Raw genomic sequence first — 17,944 nt, forward strand, 5'->3', positions numbered from 1 at the left:
AGTGCCCATGTATAATACTGAAAAAGCATAGTTTATGGACAAATTCATGTTTACAAGTAAAGCATCGTAACAGGGCAGTTCAAGACCTGATTCAGCAAAGATACGTGGGCCAAACACAAAGCGTAGAAGTCAGTGCAATGCTGATCACAGAACTACGTGACGCTTAAGCAATACAGGGACAGACAGTTTCAGGAGACGCTGTCTAGGATTGTGATTTTAAATACCCAAAAAGAACTGAGGTACAAATTAAAAATCTAATTTTCCTTTTCTCACCTCTGTTGGCTGACCCCAACAAAGAAGAAAAACAGGAGGCCAGGGTTAATGCACGTAAAACCAAGCGAAGAATTTGTCCTACCTTTGTTAGCTACAGAAGAAATATTTGCTTGCTTGCTTAAAAATGAAGCAATGGAAAGCAAAAAAGAGAGAAAAGGCTGGCATAGACAGCCATGCCACACACATCCCTGTTCAGTAGGCACTGTACTAGTGCAAAGTAAATATAGAAAAACTCACTTTTTGGAGTCACTTCATGGATTGCAACACTCATGCGACGACAGAAGAGCTGTGGGTCGATCCTCTGTCGATATCACATACACGCTCGTATCCTCAGACCATGCCTAAGGAGGCTTTTATGGGTGCAGGTAGGTGGTCTTCGCGTCTGAACTCCAGCCAGGGAGCCCCGCACGAAGCTGCTCTTGGGCCATTCCCCTTCTCAAAGATACCGGGAAGCCATCTCAGCCTTCCCAGAAAGCACCCATTTCAGGAAGCTCCTCAGTCCTTAAGCACACCTTCGAAGCCTTGTTTCTCCACGAGTATGTCCCAGGGATCTGCCTCTTCAGGGAGCACGGCACCCTGTCACACCTGCCCTAGATAACAGCCATCAGCAACCACACCTTTACACCTTCCACATCCAACAGAAGCTGGGTTTTTCTTTGCCCCTGCTGCCTGTTCTTGGAGGTCAGCCCTTTTGGCTGGTTGATCTCCAGGAGCGGCACGTCCCTCCTGAGGCACTCGCTGCACAAAAAATCTTTTTCCTGGCACCTCCTCCAGGATTAGGCTTTGCTAACGCCTCCAGTGCTCTTCCTTGGCTCTTTTCCCCCCCTCTAAGTTCCCTTAAAATCAGCAATTTTTCCACGTTCTTCAACAACGATCAGGCGAGGCCTCACAAAATGGCATCCTGTGAGGTGCTTCAGCAGCAGGAGGGGCTGCGCGGCCTCTGTGGGGCGAGGCCGGTTCCAGCCGGTTCCAGCCGCCGCACCACAGGGCGCAGCCCAGCCCCTCAGCCGTGCCGGCGGCATCTCTGCATAAACAGATTTAAGAAAGGGCAAAACACCGCTCGGCAGCAGGGAGCGAGGGGGGAAAAGTGTGAGAAACGTAGTGGGAGGAGGTTCATCTCGACCTAGGGGGTTTTTCATCCTGTTTTCTCCCTCTGTCCTGTTGAGGTGAGGAGTGAGCGAGCAGCTGGGTGGGCGCCTGGCAGCCGGCCATGGACGACCCACAGAGATTCACCTGCAAAAGCGCACTCAAAATCCCATCAAACATACCAGAAACCCTAAGACAAACCCTGCTAGAGCTTAGGGTCTGCTGGCACAGGAACAACGTGTAATAAAAGAGGGTGTAATAGTTTTGCTTCTGCCTCTCAAAGTCACAAAGTCTCTCAAGAACTGGAACTACCAGAGTCCCTAAAATTCTCTGAAAACCACTGGGTCATCACCCTTGAGGTACGCCATCCATCAGCAGAGGATCCTGCACAGCCCCACACACAAGCGATGACCCAGAGTCTTTCCAGGTCATCCCTACAGACTAGGGAACTCCTTTTCCCCCCAACCTCCCATTTTTGTTACCCAGGGCTCAGCAGGTGTAACAGATCAGATTAACAATATGATAAGCCTTAAGGGAAAAGATACTAAGGATGGCTTTTAAAGATTAAAGAGAGGTAATTCAGTTTCTCTACTTGTAAAAAGACTTAATGGTTTATAAAAAGGAAGTTATTGACAGGAATAGCTGTTGATGTTGTGGTATGCTGCCACACAAATGCTTAGTAGACAACATGTAATAGTGTTATAATAATAAGCAACTAGTATTTAATGTGTACCTGAAGAGAGCTAATGGACAGAAAATAACAAAGACACCAGTAATCAGTTCACAAGAGCCAGGCGATACACAGCTGTGGCCTTCAAGGCACATGATGAAAGCTTGAATAAAAGGTTTTCGTGTGCAAGCAGATTTGAAAGTTCAAGTTTATAAAGATGGTTGTAGTAAGGTATGAAAATTAAATTCTGCAGGAGGTATGTCTACAAGATTTATATATGTTTAATGTAAATCTAGGTCAAGAATAATGGAAATCAACACAGTTAAAGATACAAAGTGCCCAGCCCAATGCTGGAACCTATTCTGCAATTAATTTTATTGGTGTCTGGACTAACGACATGGTAGCTCTTGAATAAAACATTCACAGGAAAACAAATACTTTAGATTTGTACAAACTTATAAGAAAAGCTCAGGTGAAATATTTTAATAAAGTGCCCCTGAGACCACAGAATTAATCAATGGCAACCTTCTCGGGAGCAGTGGCAAGTTTTACTTCGTGATTACACAGCCTACTTCCAAGTAAACAAAGAAATCCTTACCAAAGTTCTGTAGATATATCTAGTAAGTTTGAGGGTTTGTCTGCGGTTTTTTTTTTTTGTTACCTGTAAAACCTCAAAGAGATGCTGAAACTAATTTCATAAATATACTAATAAAGACTTTGAGAACAGAGATAAAAGACACTATGAAACCAAATATTTATTATTTGAAGAAATATGATGTCCATAAAAACATTTCTATGCCATCTTACTCTTATTAGCTCCATACTATAAACGAATGAAGAACAGTCTATCAGAACTTGTAGTCTTCACAATTCTTTGTGATGAAGATGATACAGCGCTTAGATAATACTGCACGACCACTGCACTTGCGGTTCCTAATGGTAATAAGAATGCTGAAAACATGCATTAATTAAAAAAAAAATAAACAAACCAAAAAATCCTAGCTATGTTGAAGCCATGCCAGGTCTCACGATAACCTGAGGCCTGAAAGAGATGTACGTTCCTGTCTCTACAGCTAAATTCATGTCAAAGAGTAGTTACAGAATCTCATTTAGTGTATTGTACCTGTGCCTACTAACATCAAACAGGTATAAGAACAATATTTATGAAATTTATTGCTCCAATGTCCCTTTAAAGAGCCCAAAGCAGGCGGGGGTGGGGGGTGGGGGAATCCTTTGTTTTACTAAAACCAGAGTGATGATGCAAAATAATTCTTTGATCTATTATCTATTTGAAAGTACTAAGCTAAATGCAGACAGTAATTGCTGACAAATCCCAGTAGTAAACAAACCAGTTTCACATTTTACATATTATCAAGAGGCTACAGAATTAATGCTTACAGCCGAAGAAATGTTGACACAGTTGCAGATCGAGCCTTAACATGCTGATCATGTTAAAATACTGCACAAGAAATATTTTTCCACTTTGTAAAAAGCCAGACTGTTTACATGCGTAAGTGGCTAGAGACCTTGTTGTCTGTGTGTGGTCTTTATATTCATGGTTATGATACTGAAATGTTAAGAGTAGCAGCATGAAATAACCTATTATACTTACAATGAATGCCAGACTGCCAATATTAGAAGCTTTGAGATTTAAGTTTCTTAAAATGAGCATTACAACATACACATACCTACATCTTTACCCCCTTTTATAAAAGTAATTAATAAATAAATTGAAACAAAGCTTTTCTGAAAGTAAACAGAGGACTCTTATTTCACAAAAGTTAATTTTTCTTCCCTTTACATTGTTTAGAAGGGAAAAAAAATTGGAAAAAAAATCAAGAAATTAAAAATAGCAAACATTGTCATCGTTAAAATCCAAGACATTCTGAAACTATGGTAACTTCACTCGTATTCTCTTAGCACGTAAGTTGTATTAAATTACTCTGATTTTTATTACAACTGTAACTATTATATTACAGCTCTAGTACATGAATGTCTTAAATCTCTAATTTGCTGATTTTTAGCAAATTTTTGCTGCAAAAAATTTACAGCAAATCTTTGCTGTAAATTGCTGTTGCTAATTTACTTAGAAATCACTGGAGAGTCTTCTGCAACTACCAGTAATTTTTTTTTTTTTTTCTTTTTTCCCCACTAAAAAACAAAGCCCTACTGCTCTCATAGTTTACTGAGGAGAGCACTGTGAAACCATTAGGGAAAAGAGGATGCAAGCTCTCTGCAACACAGGGAGATCAGTTAGTAGCTTTACCATTTGCACACATATCTAAAGACTGCCATAGCTCAAGCATACCAAACTGTCCCACCTTCCCATTCTATGTCTACCAATAAAACATACAATTTTAAAAGGCAAGTATACAGTATAAATATAAAATATTTTCTTCAGTCACTCAATACAAGAATTCTCAATATTTTTCACATGAATTGAGATTTCCTCCCACAGCCAGCAATAAAAAGCAGAGGCCACCATCTTTCCAGCATCTATCTGTGAACCCCACTACCCATGGCTGAAATTTCTAAGACCTCATTGAAAAAAAGACAGATTGAAAGTACAAGGTTATCATCAAGAATGTGGGTGTAAAAAGGTCAGAGACAGATTTCTGGTTCTATTTGCCTTTTTTTTTTTTTCCTAATGTTCATTTGCATATGTGAAAAAGTGAAGGGGGAAGGAGAAATTGCCTACTAAGTTTTCCATATGCTTATACCCTAGTGATCTTTTTAATGTGCGCATAGAAAGCAAGGTTCTTCAAAATAGTTTCTTCTCTGTAATTACAGGATCAAAGTTAGAAGAGAAAAATTCAGATATATAATGGATGAACAGAATTAACACTGTGGAACCATTCTAATTCCGTTTGGGACACACATGCCTCATAAGGTTGTGTTTTTGTTCCATAAGCATTTAAGAAAAATAAACATGTCACCAAAAGTCTTTAAAAGTATACTTCCCAAATTAGAGAAATGATCAAAAAGTCATTAGAAAAGAAATAGGTATGAAGGGTAATTCACTATAAAAACAAACAGTAAACGACCCTTGAAAGGGGTTCTCCTAAGTTTCCGCAAAGGAAGCAGTCTGGCTCTGTAACTAGGCAGAACTGAAATGAACTAACACCGCTTGCCATTTCTCTGTCTTTGAAGAGGGGGACTGGTTAGCTAAACTAGACCAGGGAGGAAGAAACCCAGCAGCATTACTCGATTCGCCGGTCGATGCGGCCCAGCGAGGCTGAGCAGGGGAGCAGAGGGGCCTCCCCCCCGCGGAGGGGCCGGCGCGGCGAGCCGCTGTCCCGGCCGGGGCTGGTGCTGAAGCCCCCCCGCCCCGGCTCACCGGTACCCACCGCCCCCGGTACTCACCCACCGCCCCCCACCAGCTTCCTCCATCACCCACATTATCACCACCTTGCTTTTATACCACTGCCCGGCTAGACCAAACTGCCTCAGACCAAACTTTACCTTGCGTCAAAGGAGGAATACAAGAATTGTATCCCACCACGACTAGACTCTCTTAACAGACAGTTTGATTGATTTATTTATTTATTTTAGCTAAATAGAACATTATGCTATGCATTTCTTCAGTGTGGAATTATTTGTAAACGTTCAGCTTTTGCTCTAGTCCAGAAACATTAATGGATCAGTTGAAGACAGCTGCAAACAACAAAGAAGGGCCTGAGAATTTATTTTGTGTAATGCCAGATTGCAGAAGCTGCCTGTGGAAGTCACAGAGGGAAACTCCAGAATGCACAAATATTCAGGGACAGATTTTCTTTCCATTTAGGTAGCAGCATAATCATTCCAATCCCGTTACCTGTTCACGTGCAATCTGTTACTTAGAATATTAATGGCACATTATTGCATTTTCATGCTTATAATCCGCAGTTCAACTGCAATTTTAAAAGTTGACCGTACACCCCTGCTATTCAACAACAGTTATACAGGTGAAAACTTATCCCAAAGTTGCTCCCCCATGGGATGCTGACCTCTCACAGCCTGTTCCACAACCCCGCCACTTTTCATTTTGCTGTCTACCAGCATAAAGAATAGATCTTTATATACTTTTGAGCTTATAATGTGCATGACTAATTTATACAACAGAATGTATGTATATAGACAAAAAGTAAAGGTATTTCTTAACTGAGAATTTAAGATCACAGTGTTACTGGCCAAAAAGTTATTTAATAGTACTGTGCAACTTGTCTCTGCTGACAAGCAGGTAGAAATAACTCATGTTTACATTACTGGATAAAAGCTACTAAAACTCTCAAAATAGACATTGTAATGTGACTAGCAACTGACTTCTCAAAAAGCCTGTCTGCACAGATTATAAGCATGCTGGAGGCAGTCTCTTTGCAATAAAAACAGACTGTTTCTGCATCTTCATAACAGTAGTAAATGCAAATCCAGTTAAAGTTCTTCCTATGACATTGACTGACTGATGGATATTTATTTTTCTGAGATTAAAGAGTGTAGTACTTACATGACTCAGTTCATGTGCCACTGCTGAAAACGTGACAAATACTACATTTTGCTACTCAGCACAGCAAAATAAGGGCACAAGTAAAATTCAAAAGTTCGTGTTTTGGGTAAGGTGAATTGTTTTGTACATGCTCTACTGTGCTTGCGATATTCCAGGCAGTATTTTTCTTACAAACTTTGACAACAATAAATACTCTCTTCCCTTAATCAGGACAGATCTAACACCGTAACAGCTGGTTAGCCTAAAAATGCCCAAACACTTTGGGGGGGGAATCAGTGTTACACTACCAACACAGTAAGGTTAGGTTTCCCAAACTCATAAATGTGTTTCTACCCTGTCTTCAAGGATTAGCATCATATGAACATCTGGTCTGAAACACATGGAGAGCGCAGACTCTGAAGACACACATGATACAGTAAGGATTGCTGAGGTGTCTGACAACGCTCATCTTGAAGTTCAACCATTCCTGCACAGGGCTTTAAGGTCACATTTCTCTTGGTGTCTGTACTGAAGATGTGAGGCAATAAATTAGGTTACTGTTAGCAACAGTAATATACTGTTGCCAAAATTTCAGAGAAAAAGAAAATGCATCCAAGTTCAATGTACAGGGAGAATAGGGGAGTTTTACTTAGCAGACTAGTTTAAGGAGTCTACATAAATCCAGGCCTTAATGAAATGACTATAATATTTTAGCAAGTATTTGAGTTTGTTTTGAATTATCTGTTTCTTTGTTCCTGTGCAGCAAGTAGGTCTTCACTTTACATCTGGATCTTACTTAGAACTCTTCACCCACAAATCTCCATGCCTTCAGAAGAGTTATCTCCGTTCCCATTTTATAGCTAGGAAAAGAGACAGAACAAGACTCCAGATATGGCTCAGAGTGACTCTACAAATTCACAAATCAGTAGCAGAATCAGTGAAAAGCAGGTATTCTGCATTCTTTGGCAGTACCAAAATAGTAATGTTTAATCATATGTCTACTTGAAATAGGACACAATAGAAATACTAAAGATCGCTAAATTAATCAGCATTTTTAGGTCTTCTTTACTTTGAAGTTTTAAATACCAAATGGGAACCAAAATACCAAATGAAAACTGAAATACTGAACTGAGGAGCAACTATATCAAACTGGCATGTTACTTAAATATGCTGACCTGAGTGATTATAATATCAGCACTTCTTTTTGCACCTGCTAGGCCTGGAGCACTAACACAGCTGAGAAGGCTGGAGATGGATGCTCTTACGCCTCGTGCATTACCAGTAGAATTATTAAAATTTCAATGAATAGCCTCTGAGCAATCTGTGGAAATCAACAGACATGACTGAGGTCATGATCAGAAAGCACTTGTCGCTTACTAATACTTGTGTAATGTTAATTTTTCTCACTGAACAAACTTTAAATTCCAAGGGGAGCAGGAATAAAACCCTAGTGGCTTCTCAGAGGACTTACAACTGGGGATATTTCATTTATGTCAATTTCAAAACACAGAGAGGGAAACCCCACCATTTTTGCACCTAAGTTTTATCAGGAAACATGGGAGAGCAGCCAAGTTATTTTCATGTTGCTCTTGGACCAAGAGTCAAAATTCTATGTATGTGCATTTTAAACAGTATCCAAAGTTGTATTCATCCCCTGTTACCCATTAAAGACAGGGTAACACTAACCACTGAAGGTTTAGGAAGATGGTAGCACAACTGAGAACTGAACCTGAGCTGCCCATAAGCAGCAGTGCCAGCTGTTTATTTATCCTTTTCAGTCACATTGGGAGACAAAAATTCAATCTTTGAATCAGGTATAAACAATCTTTGGTTCAGGTATAAATTAATTTTTACCTACTCACCAAAAATTAAATTTAATTTTTTCACCACTTTCTCATGTGTGATTTTCTTAAAACTGTGTGTGTGTGTGTAAGAATAGAATCAGAGCTAACAACAGTTTTATACGAGCTGTCAAGCGACCTTCAGATACCAAGACAAAAGAACACTAGCAACTACTTCTACTTAAATATTGTTTTAATTTTCACTTCACAGCTGTAGTCACTAAACTCAACATTTTTGCACTGCATAACAAGCTGCTATTATAGGAAGTAAAATACTCTTAATTCAACACTGAGTTAGAGACTCATAATTAGATGAAGTATTACCAAGATTCTTCTGTGCCTTAAGATATACACCGTCATTTGGCTTCATTATTCCTGATGATTTCATATGGTTCGTGGTATATGGGAGGATCAAAATATGAAAGCAGCCTTTTTAGTAACCAACTTTGAACAGCCTCCATCTCAACCCTTGTAACATTCTTCCACAAATTCCCAAAGGATGCCTTACAGCGTTGAAGCAATCATTTCAGGTCATAAAAAGATAAAGAACTTTAAATAACATTTCATTTTTTCCAGTGAGAAAATTATTATTTATACTCTTAAAATGAAAAGGACTTTGTACAAAAGGTCTGGAAAGATCTGTTTTTAATTACATATTTCAAAACTGAATTATACAAAACAATTCTACTGCTTATACTCAGTAAATATATTAAAAACTTAAGAGACCAGGAAACAAATAAGCAGACTAGCCTATAACTAACTCGGATGTTTTCTGGAAAAGCATGTCACGAACAATTTGTCCCTTGGGCCTGAAAACAAAGGGAAGAAGAAAAGGGGCAAAGAAAATGGGTTTAAGCAAGAAACTGTAACACCCCTTTTGATCTTGCATGCAAGCTGAAAATGAGAAAAAGTTTCCATCATTCAGTCTACAGCCTTATTTAAAGATCAAAACAAGCCTGAGCAGCTTAAAGCCTTATTTCATCAAAAGAAAAGAAGCTATGCACAGTCAAAGAGTTAATTGAATGGTGAGATTTTTCTTGTAGCTTTGCTTAAATGATAGAAACATCATTATTTATAAACTGTCCCGTATTCCACAGAAGACAATCAAGGTCCACTTCACAAAAGTTTTTTCCACACAGTCTGCCATTTCTTTTCAAATCTCCTATTACCTACCTGCTACCTTAAGATCTCCAGGTTGAGTTTTAATAACTTGCTAAATAAATTACCTATATGAATTAAAATCTTCCAGCCATTTAGAAACAGAAATAGTATATGGTGACAAGATCTTGAAAACAAAACTTGAAAACAAGTGGCTCAAGATATTTGCTAAGGAAAGCCTTCTTTTTTCCCCCCTACAAAATTAAAAATACCAGTGATAAAAGCTCTGCTGCAATACAAAAGTCTGTTCGAACGTGTAAAGCTTTTGCTGAGACTACCTAAATTCTAATCTATAACATATGTTTCTTCAGCAAGTGAATCCATTTTTCCCATTCCTTTGAAGATGCCACAGAGCCAACAGAAACATCCAAAACTTTGCTTAATGCAGAGGGAATATCATACGGGACTCCTTAAATTCAGCACTTATTTACTGAAGGAGAACATTCAAATCTCCCAGAAGGACATGAGAAACTCAATTTTTGAAGTGACATTCACTCTTTTGAATACACTAATTTGAACACTCATAAGTCATATGTTACTATGATTCATTGTGTATTTGGCTAATCATTTAACAGTTCCTAACAAAACGTTAAACCCTTGAAAATGCCTGAGGGCACAGTAGATGAACAATCAGAAGAGTACTTAGTGGCCAACTGTTTGATTTAAAATTTCTGTCTGTTGGCCATATTCTAACCATTTAAAGTATCTTAACACATTATATATTACTCTGCTTTCAATTAAGTATCTTGCTGTGCAACACAATTCACACAAGATCAGAGCTAATTTTGATCTTTAATTACATAGGAGAGATCCAAAATCAGATTGGCTGTCTCCAGAGCTACTTGTAGGCCACTGCACTTTGCAGCAAAACAGTCCAACGTCAGAAAGTCAGCAAGCTTTACTGAGGGGTCTTTAAGGCAGCCCTGTATAATAGGAGAGCCAAACTGCCCTTGCAAAAGCCTCCAGTTGAGATTCTCAGCATTACCATTAATCCCACAGCCACATTTTGAAACTAAATCTGACCAATTAGAGGCAGAGGGAAAACCTGATGGAACAAACCAACAGTGTCCATAAACCATGTCTGTAAGAATTTCTCCACCATCACGATTCAGAGAGCAAGCTACAGACTCCAGGGAACGGCAAAAACCATCAGCAACCAACTGGTATTGTGTCTGAGAACAATCCATATCTTTAAAACTGCTGGTGGACAGACTACAACTCTGAAACAAAAAACCAAAATCAGAAAATTAGAGCACTTACAGAAATAATTTTAAAAAAATAGATAGTACTGTTGCTTTTTTTTTAAACAGATGGTTTAGCCTTAACTAAATAGATTGTTCATGTGATTATTATTCCACAATAGGAAAGATTTCTAGACAAGTCAAAGCTGAGTTCTGCACAATTATCTTTCAATATAAAAATTCTAGACATTTTTAACACTTAAAAATAAGCGCTTACGATATTAGATACCTAAAGAAAAATTAACAAGTACAAATACAGTATTAACAAGTCTGAAAAAGATGTCATTAGCACCAAGTGCTTCAAAAAGACTCCTTTGTTTCATATTAAGCAGTAAAAATGCAACATTAATCTAGAAAAGACAAGCGTTTTAACTGTAGCAGCAATTCTACATAACTTCTTGTTTCTTAAGTATATAAAGCAGCTTTAAAAAACCTTGCCTTACATACCTTGTGTCTTATGTAAGAAGCCAAGTGAGTTTCTGTACAGCCACCTCCTAACAATGCCAAAGGTTCCTTGATTGTTAACTGTAACACATGTTCTGCAGTTTCACAGGCGCGCTGAAAACCATATGAATTTGTCATTAGACACACCATGATTAATAGCATTTGCCCCCATTGAAAACTACTGGAATAAAATTTTCAGTCGTTTCTGGGACAGACTTCATAATCTTGAATTACGTGTGGATACAAAGCTGCTGAGTGATTCCCAAAACCATGTTTACTTAATGAGAAATTGACTTTATTTGTCCGCAGTCAGTATGGAAAAGCAGAAATAAAAAAGCTGTATTTTATTCCTCCTTTTTGCAAAACAGGGTTATATCTAAAAAGTCAATCAGTATCAATGACATTTCTAGAGCAACTATTCAATGCAAAGCTATGCTTGACTACCACTGCAGGTATTGCTGCTGGCCTTTTGCTGGGCAATTTTTTCCTCTATTCTCTCATAGACCAAGTAACAAGAGTGAAAATGTTTATCCAGCACTGGCCTCAAGAACAGGTGAAAAACATTTCTGTCTCTAAACAACTTCCCATATTAAAACAGCGGCATTAAATGAACACACAAGCACTTCAAAGATTTTGAAATTCTGGGAACAAGGACATTTCTGAATTGCTTTCTTAAAACTGCATACCTAAACTCTTACTAAGCTCCATTTACGTACCGAAAAACCACATTTCTAAACTCATCGTATCTATATTTCTCATTACTTTTTAAGTTTTCTCATTAAAAACATAACTTTTCAAGAAAAATTTCAAGAAAATTTGCCTACCTTCAATTCGTCCCATGCTGTTTCATTTCTGTTACAGAGTACCAAGCTGCAGACAACTGTGTCGTTAGGAATTAGATGCAAAAAATGTTTTGAAGCAAAACTCTCAATGCGCACATCTTTCAAACTGCCATAACAACTGGGAGACAACGAATGTATGGAAGCTATAGGCTTTGAACCTGTTCAATTAAGAAAAGCAGAAAACAGTATGTATTACTGTCATTAGAAGAGCTATCTGTTGCATTTCATAAAGCATGAACTTTTTTCCCCTGGGCTTTTAAAATTATATATATTCTTCAATACCTAACATTTCAATCTACACAGGAAATCACAAACAAAAACCAACATGTTTTCAAAGTGCAAGACCTAGTGATAGTTTAAGATAAAAAAAGTAATTGTTTTATTCTCATTAAATGAGAGTTTGAAAATAATCTACATTTGTAAACAGTTACTATAATTGGATATTTGTCATGCAGCAATCAGTAATCACATGTGCAGTATGTCATCATTAGGGCCTGCAAAAGACCAATCTCACCCTAAAAAATGGTTTTCAGACTAGAAAAGAACTCTTGCTCAGCTGCTAAGGTAGGATAGAGAGAAATAAGAGAATCTTTACTTTGCAATGACGCCAACCTAGACAGGTTTTCATTAAGAGATGAACATGAAGGACAATTGTTTAGTACAGAAAACTCGCTTGTTACCTGTCATGCGACTCAGGGGTTCCATCAGAGAGAGCCCAGCTCTGTCCACAGCGATGACGCGGTTCTCTTTCAGATACTGTTTCAAGGATGGATGGATAACTTTCTGGCACACTACAAGGCCAACCTCATCATTAACGAGCTGCTTTCCTACATCAAGCAACTGGTTCAGCTCTGACATCTCTAGAGAAATTCCGTGATGGACTGTTATAGTTCCTTCTTCAGGGTTGAAGAGGTCTCCTGACATGGACACACAGAAAAGTGCTATCTTGATCATGTTTGAACAAGTTCTTTTGACAGCAAGCAGGTTTGCCAGTTGAATTTCTGGTGTTTCTATCAGTAGTCCAGGAAGAACTGTAGAATCCACAACTCTTCTACCTTTCACAGGTACTATTATACACTTTCCTAAAACAGCATTAGTCTCAACATGACACGGAACAGTAAACATAAAAGCCTTTAAAATCAGCGTGGTGAGATGATCAACTTCTGGTTTATTAAGCATGCAAGCAGGTTTGCTTGTTAACACACTACGTACCAAACAAAGAAGAGTCTCAAGACTGCTAAAATCCACGGACACTCGGCAACCGCAGGCCTCAGATTTGAGGTAATCCATACATAAACTCAAAAGGTGCTTGCTTATTTTAATGACAGTGCAAGATGCAACATTTAGGCTTTTAAAGTTTTCAATCAAACTACAGCAAAGAATGGCAGTAAATAAGCCACAGTCACTGAAGCGGGATATATGGTTCTGTACAGAGGCCGTCAAAACACTTAACACAGGTTGACTGACAGAAATACGACTGAGTATGGCTGAAGATTGTGAAGTTGTACAAACATAGCCTCCCACACCATTGTGGAGCTGTTTGAGTCTACCAGCAGGGCCATAGCAAGATTTTAATATTCCGCTTAGCAGAGACAGTGACTGACTAACTGTATCCTTAGTTAAAGGTTCACTAATAAATAACGGAGGCTTTTTAGCTTCAAGACGAGACATTTTCAGAGGAGGATTTTAATTCTGGCCAACACAACATATTTCATTTTTACTTGGATCTATAATTCATAGCACTTCTAAAATTTAAAGTACTACATTTTAATTCTTTGTAGCCAAGGATTATTATTTTAAATGTGAAACAGTACATACACTACAATAACATTTCTGTGACTGCTCGTCATCTATCTCTTAAAATGAGGATTAAATCCTATTGTGAAATTGGTACATAATGACAGCACTAAGCTATTTCATTCATGATGATCTTCCTTTTTAGCTTCTGAATGTGATCGAACAGATTTTTTTGCAACAAAGTTTACAAGCATGCTTCCAAAATGGACACCTATAAGTGACAGTCCTGCCACAAGCAGAAAGTTCTTTCTACTCCAGCTAGCTTTCCTCATCTCTTCTTCCAGCAACTCACAGATGAAAACCTTCAAAGCTAATTATACCTACAATAAAAAACAAAGGCATTAGGATAATCTTATGACAACATTGCATAGCTTGAACTGCTATTTTATTTTTCACAAAAAAAACCTCACATAAGGACAAATATCAAACTATAGTGCTTTTTAATTGAGAAAACCTATTAATATTATATCTACTACAAGCATATAGTACACAAATTATACATCTGTTAACAACTTCGATTCTGACCACCAGTTTATATACTGTTTTACCTGTAGGTCTATAACTAACAGGCCACTATAAACTGCACTTAATTGTATGAATGTGTCAAAACTGTAGCGATGTTAAGATGTTTTTACTCAAGAACAAAAGAACTGAATTACTCAGCACTGCTTCCCAGGCAACCACTTCAGAAACAAAACCAAAAGCTTTTAATGTTCAACCAACTTTAAGAAATCTCTGCCTCTGAAAGAAAGGTTTCTTCAAGATGCCCAAGAGAGATTTTTTTTCAGTTCTTAAACACTTCAAAACTTAAAGGGGTATTTATTTACATTTCTACATAAATATACAGTATTTAGACTTCTATCATACTTGAGTTTCTTTTCTACTGTAATCAACATCCCTACTAACACCACAGAATATGTTACTACATAAAGTCACAATTCTTTCTGGGCAGCTTGGAACCCGAAAGGACACTTCTGCAGACCCGGTCACAAGAGTCAGACTATCTCCTTGAAGTTATCGGAGTTTGTTTTTAAATACCACATGGCATTTAGCAGTAGTTTTTGAGATATATGATGCATTTTTTGGGTCTGTGTAACTACCAGATTAACTCAGCTGCAAAAAAGAACAGAACTCTGGAAGATTAAAGTTAGAGCAGCAACACAGCACCCGTTAGAAAATTCTCATTTAATTGACTCATCTCCTGCCTCAAAGATACAGATACAACTAATTAGGCAACTTACCCACAATACATAGCACTAACGCTATTTTTCTTTATTTTTGTGATCGCTTCGCATCACGTATGCCACAATCCCAGGTTCGGGAACAATCTCCTCTGTCTTCACTTGGAAAATAGGACTGGACTTGATGTTAAACCACCCCCAGTGCACCAGCCCAAGGCTAGTTCCCATAACAATCAGAACTTTGTAGTCCTTCCAGATGGTTTTAAGACCCATTGCAAACTGGCATCTACCTAGGTAAAGATAATTTATTATTTTAAATATATTCTAGAAATCTTTTTATTCTATAATAATAGCACAGAACAGATGAACTTGAATGTTAATATCTTTAATTACAGTGCAGCAGATGATTAAAACACAAAATGACACAAGAAAGTCTTACTTTGTGAACTTCAAAAAAAAAGGCTATAAAAATAACCTCAGTTCAGACATCTTGAAACGTTAATTGCTGCATTTGCTTCAAGTTTTGGCATGCTAAATCTTAAAGCTTTGTTAGTTTGTTGTTTATCTAATTACAAATGTTACTGCTTCAGCTAGCAAATATTTGAAGTCTAAAACAAAGCAGTTTCAAAATATACCATTTTTTTCCCCCCCATAGTTAATAAAATTCAATGACTGACCGAGCTCCTAACAGAATATGGAACTTTTAACTTGCAGGCCAAACAAGCTGCAATGCTTCTGACATTGCTTTATGTTGCCCAGAGTAGCAGTTACGACTGACTACCTTAGCCCTCTTTGCCCTTCATCTTCAGAAACTACAAAGTATGAGTACAAACATCATAAATACATCCTTGTCTAAAGTAAGTCTACTTTCCATGGGATTTCATTAAGAATTACCAGCTACAGGACAAAAAAAGGTATGTATACTCAGGCTTTATATCAAAATAACTTCTTGGTTTAAACAGCTACAAAGGTACAACTCGGAGGAATGTTCCCATGCCCGCCCAACTTCATCCACCTGACAGGAGTAACGCATCCTACTAAACCCCGCTCCATCAGGCTGTGGAGATCTCACAGCTCCACACCGCCTGCCGCACAAGGCAAAGCGGACCCCTAAGTCCCAAGAGCCGGCCGTTGTGACCGCCGGCGTGAGGCAGCCGCACTCCGGCTGGAAGCTGCTGAGGCGACGCTGAAGCGAGCGGCCGCGGCCCGGCCCAAGCAGCCCGCCTTCTGACGGGCGGGCCGCCGGCGGGGACCCCTCCGCCTTCGGTCCCGCCGTGCTAACGCCCTTTGACCCTCCCTCGGCCCAGCGACCTTGGGGCGCGGACGCCTGAGGGGGAAGCGGCTCTCCTCAGGCCGGAGGCGGCTGACGAGAACCGGCGCGGCGGGAAGGACCAGGGTGAGGGAGGGGGACGGCACACCCGGGGCTTCTCTCCCCTTTCCTCAGGCAGCAAGCGGGCGGGGGACGGGACGGGACGGGACGGGACGGCGCGGCGCGGCGCGGCGCGGCGCGGCGCGGCGCTGCCCAGCCCTCCCCCAGCAGCCCTCCCGGCGCTCACCTCAGCTCCCGCCCCGGGGAGGTGAGGGGAGGACGGGGCCGCCCGGCGCCTCAGCGCGTTTAAACCCTCAACGGCAGGAAGCGGCCTCGCGCCGCCCGGAAGTGCGGCTCACGCCCCGCCTCCCCGCCCGCAGCGGGGGCGTTCTTCCTCTCGCCCACCATTGGCCGAGCCCTGCGTCACGTGGTCACGGGGTGCGCTCGCGCTCTGGCTGACCCGGCGGCCATTTTGTGTTCGGGCAGGGTTGGGCGGGCGGCGGCTACAGCCGGCGGCCATTTTGGATAGGGGAGAAGAAGCTCATGCTCGGCAGCCATCTTACTTGGGGGCAGAGGAGCCGTTAGAACCGTTGGAGGCAGGCGCGGCGCAGGGAGGAGGTACGGCGGCGGCCGGCTGGGGCTCTCAGCCGGGAGGCTCTTTTGGGGGGAGCGACCGCGCCTCGGTGTTCAGTCTCGCTTTCCTCCCTCGATAAACGTGTGAGGGGATGCCCTGGGGCAGCTGCTGTGGCGGCGGTACCGGCCGGCTCCCGCCGCTCCTCCCTCAGGAGCCGCCTCGGCTGGTTCCCTCCTGCGCCGCCCCTCGCGTCAGCACCCCCTCCCGGCCCGGCTTAAAAATACGTATATCGCTCTGATTTTTCTTCCTTGCTTAGCTCCTGTTGCAGTCCCTCCGCGTTACTGCTGCGCGCACCTGTGTGAGCCTTCCCGCAGGCGGACGGTGTTGCCCTGACCGAAACAACTTCAAGAAAAATTTGTTGCCTGACCTCAAATTTTTTTCTTAGCTCTTGTTCTATTCTGCAACTTTTCTGTAGGCACTCTTTTCTCTCCCCTTACTCCTGCAGTCGTTGTCAAGAATATCTTTTATTATATTCATGTATTAACGTATGGGGTTATTTTTAATTTTGTGCATAGTTGCAGAGCATATAACCATAGCCAAAAGACAAGTTTTTAACGTCTAATCCTCACACAGAAAGGAGTATAACAATTTCTTTTTTTTTTTTAGTTTTGTGGAACAGCTGAATACAATAAACATTTAAAAAAATGTTTAATGAGCATTTAAAAAATAAGTATTCAGCAATGCAAAAAGATAATGGCCAGCACCTGTCTGCAATCAGCACTCTGATGTTCCTCAGAGTCTCTCATTCTTCCTGTTCTATGCAGTTGTGTGGTGAACGGGTAGCGTTTTGGAAAGTGAATTGTTGAACTTTAAAGTTGAATTGGCAGTTCATGAATGGAGTGTGGATAGCAGTGAGCTACAAATACGCTAACTGGTTGGAAGAGTCATTTCCAAAGGTTAAGTGGAAAAACTGGGAACAGTGGGCCTAAAAATCCTGAGACTGCAAAATGTGAAGATTCTGGTATGTCTTTCCAGAACTAGAGATGCTTTACTAAATATGTGAATT

General features: G+C 40.2%; 2 protein-coding genes across 11 annotated transcripts in view; one reads left to right on the top strand and one right to left on the bottom strand.

The window, feature by feature from the left end:
* Positions 1 to 8,574: 8,574 nt before the first annotated feature.
* MKKS (MKKS centrosomal shuttling protein) lies at positions 8,575 to 16,925 on the bottom strand. Of its 7 annotated transcripts, XM_082307673.1 has the most exons (7): positions 16,552 to 16,642; positions 15,056 to 15,285; positions 13,230 to 14,134; positions 12,698 to 13,115; positions 12,000 to 12,175; positions 11,179 to 11,289; positions 8,575 to 10,710 (listed from the first exon to the last, which is right to left on the bottom strand). In XM_082307673.1, the coding sequence occupies exons 3-7, from the start codon at positions 13,686 to 13,688 to the stop codon at positions 10,270 to 10,272; spliced, it is 1,605 nt and encodes a 534-aa protein (XP_082163799.1). In that variant the 5' UTR covers positions 13,689 to 14,134; positions 15,056 to 15,285; positions 16,552 to 16,642; the 3' UTR covers positions 8,575 to 10,269. The 7 variants fall into 7 exon arrangements, with proteins under 7 accessions (XP_082163799.1, XP_082163797.1, XP_082163794.1 ...); XM_082307671.1 differs by lacking the exon at positions 16,552 to 16,642 and adding an exon at positions 16,868 to 16,925 and having other exon boundaries at positions 12,698 to 14,134; XM_082307668.1 differs by having other exon boundaries at positions 12,698 to 14,134; positions 15,056 to 15,281.
* SLX4IP (SLX4 interacting protein) overlaps positions 16,777 to 17,944 on the top strand; it is an 80,773-nt gene continuing 79,605 nt past the window's right edge. For all 4 annotated transcript variants that reach the window (XM_082307675.1, XM_082307676.1, XM_082307678.1 and 1 more), the window contains exon 1: positions 16,777 to 16,922. The gene's annotated coding sequence lies outside the window, so the exon portion shown is untranslated. The remainder of the gene's footprint in view (positions 16,923 to 17,944) is intronic.

Source organism: Platalea leucorodia (assembly GCF_965183815.1).
Source record: "Platalea leucorodia genome assembly, chromosome: 3".
In the NCBI taxonomy this organism is placed as follows: domain Eukaryota; kingdom Metazoa; phylum Chordata; class Aves; order Pelecaniformes; family Threskiornithidae; genus Platalea; species Platalea leucorodia.

Excerpts from the sequence above, each read along its gene's own strand:
- MKKS (XM_082307671.1), bottom strand. The coding sequence starts at position 13,688 with ATGTCTCGTCTTGAAGCTAAAAAGCCTCCGTTATTTATTAGTGAACCT. Across the intron at positions 12,176-12,697 it reads ACCCCTGAGTCGCATGACAG|GTTCAAAGCCTATAGCTTCC; the intron begins GTAACAAGCGAG and ends TTAATTGAACAG. Across the intron at positions 11,290-11,999 it reads CAGCATGGGACGAATTGAAG|CGCGCCTGTGAAACTGCAGA; the intron begins GTAGGCAAATTT and ends TATGGTTTTCAG.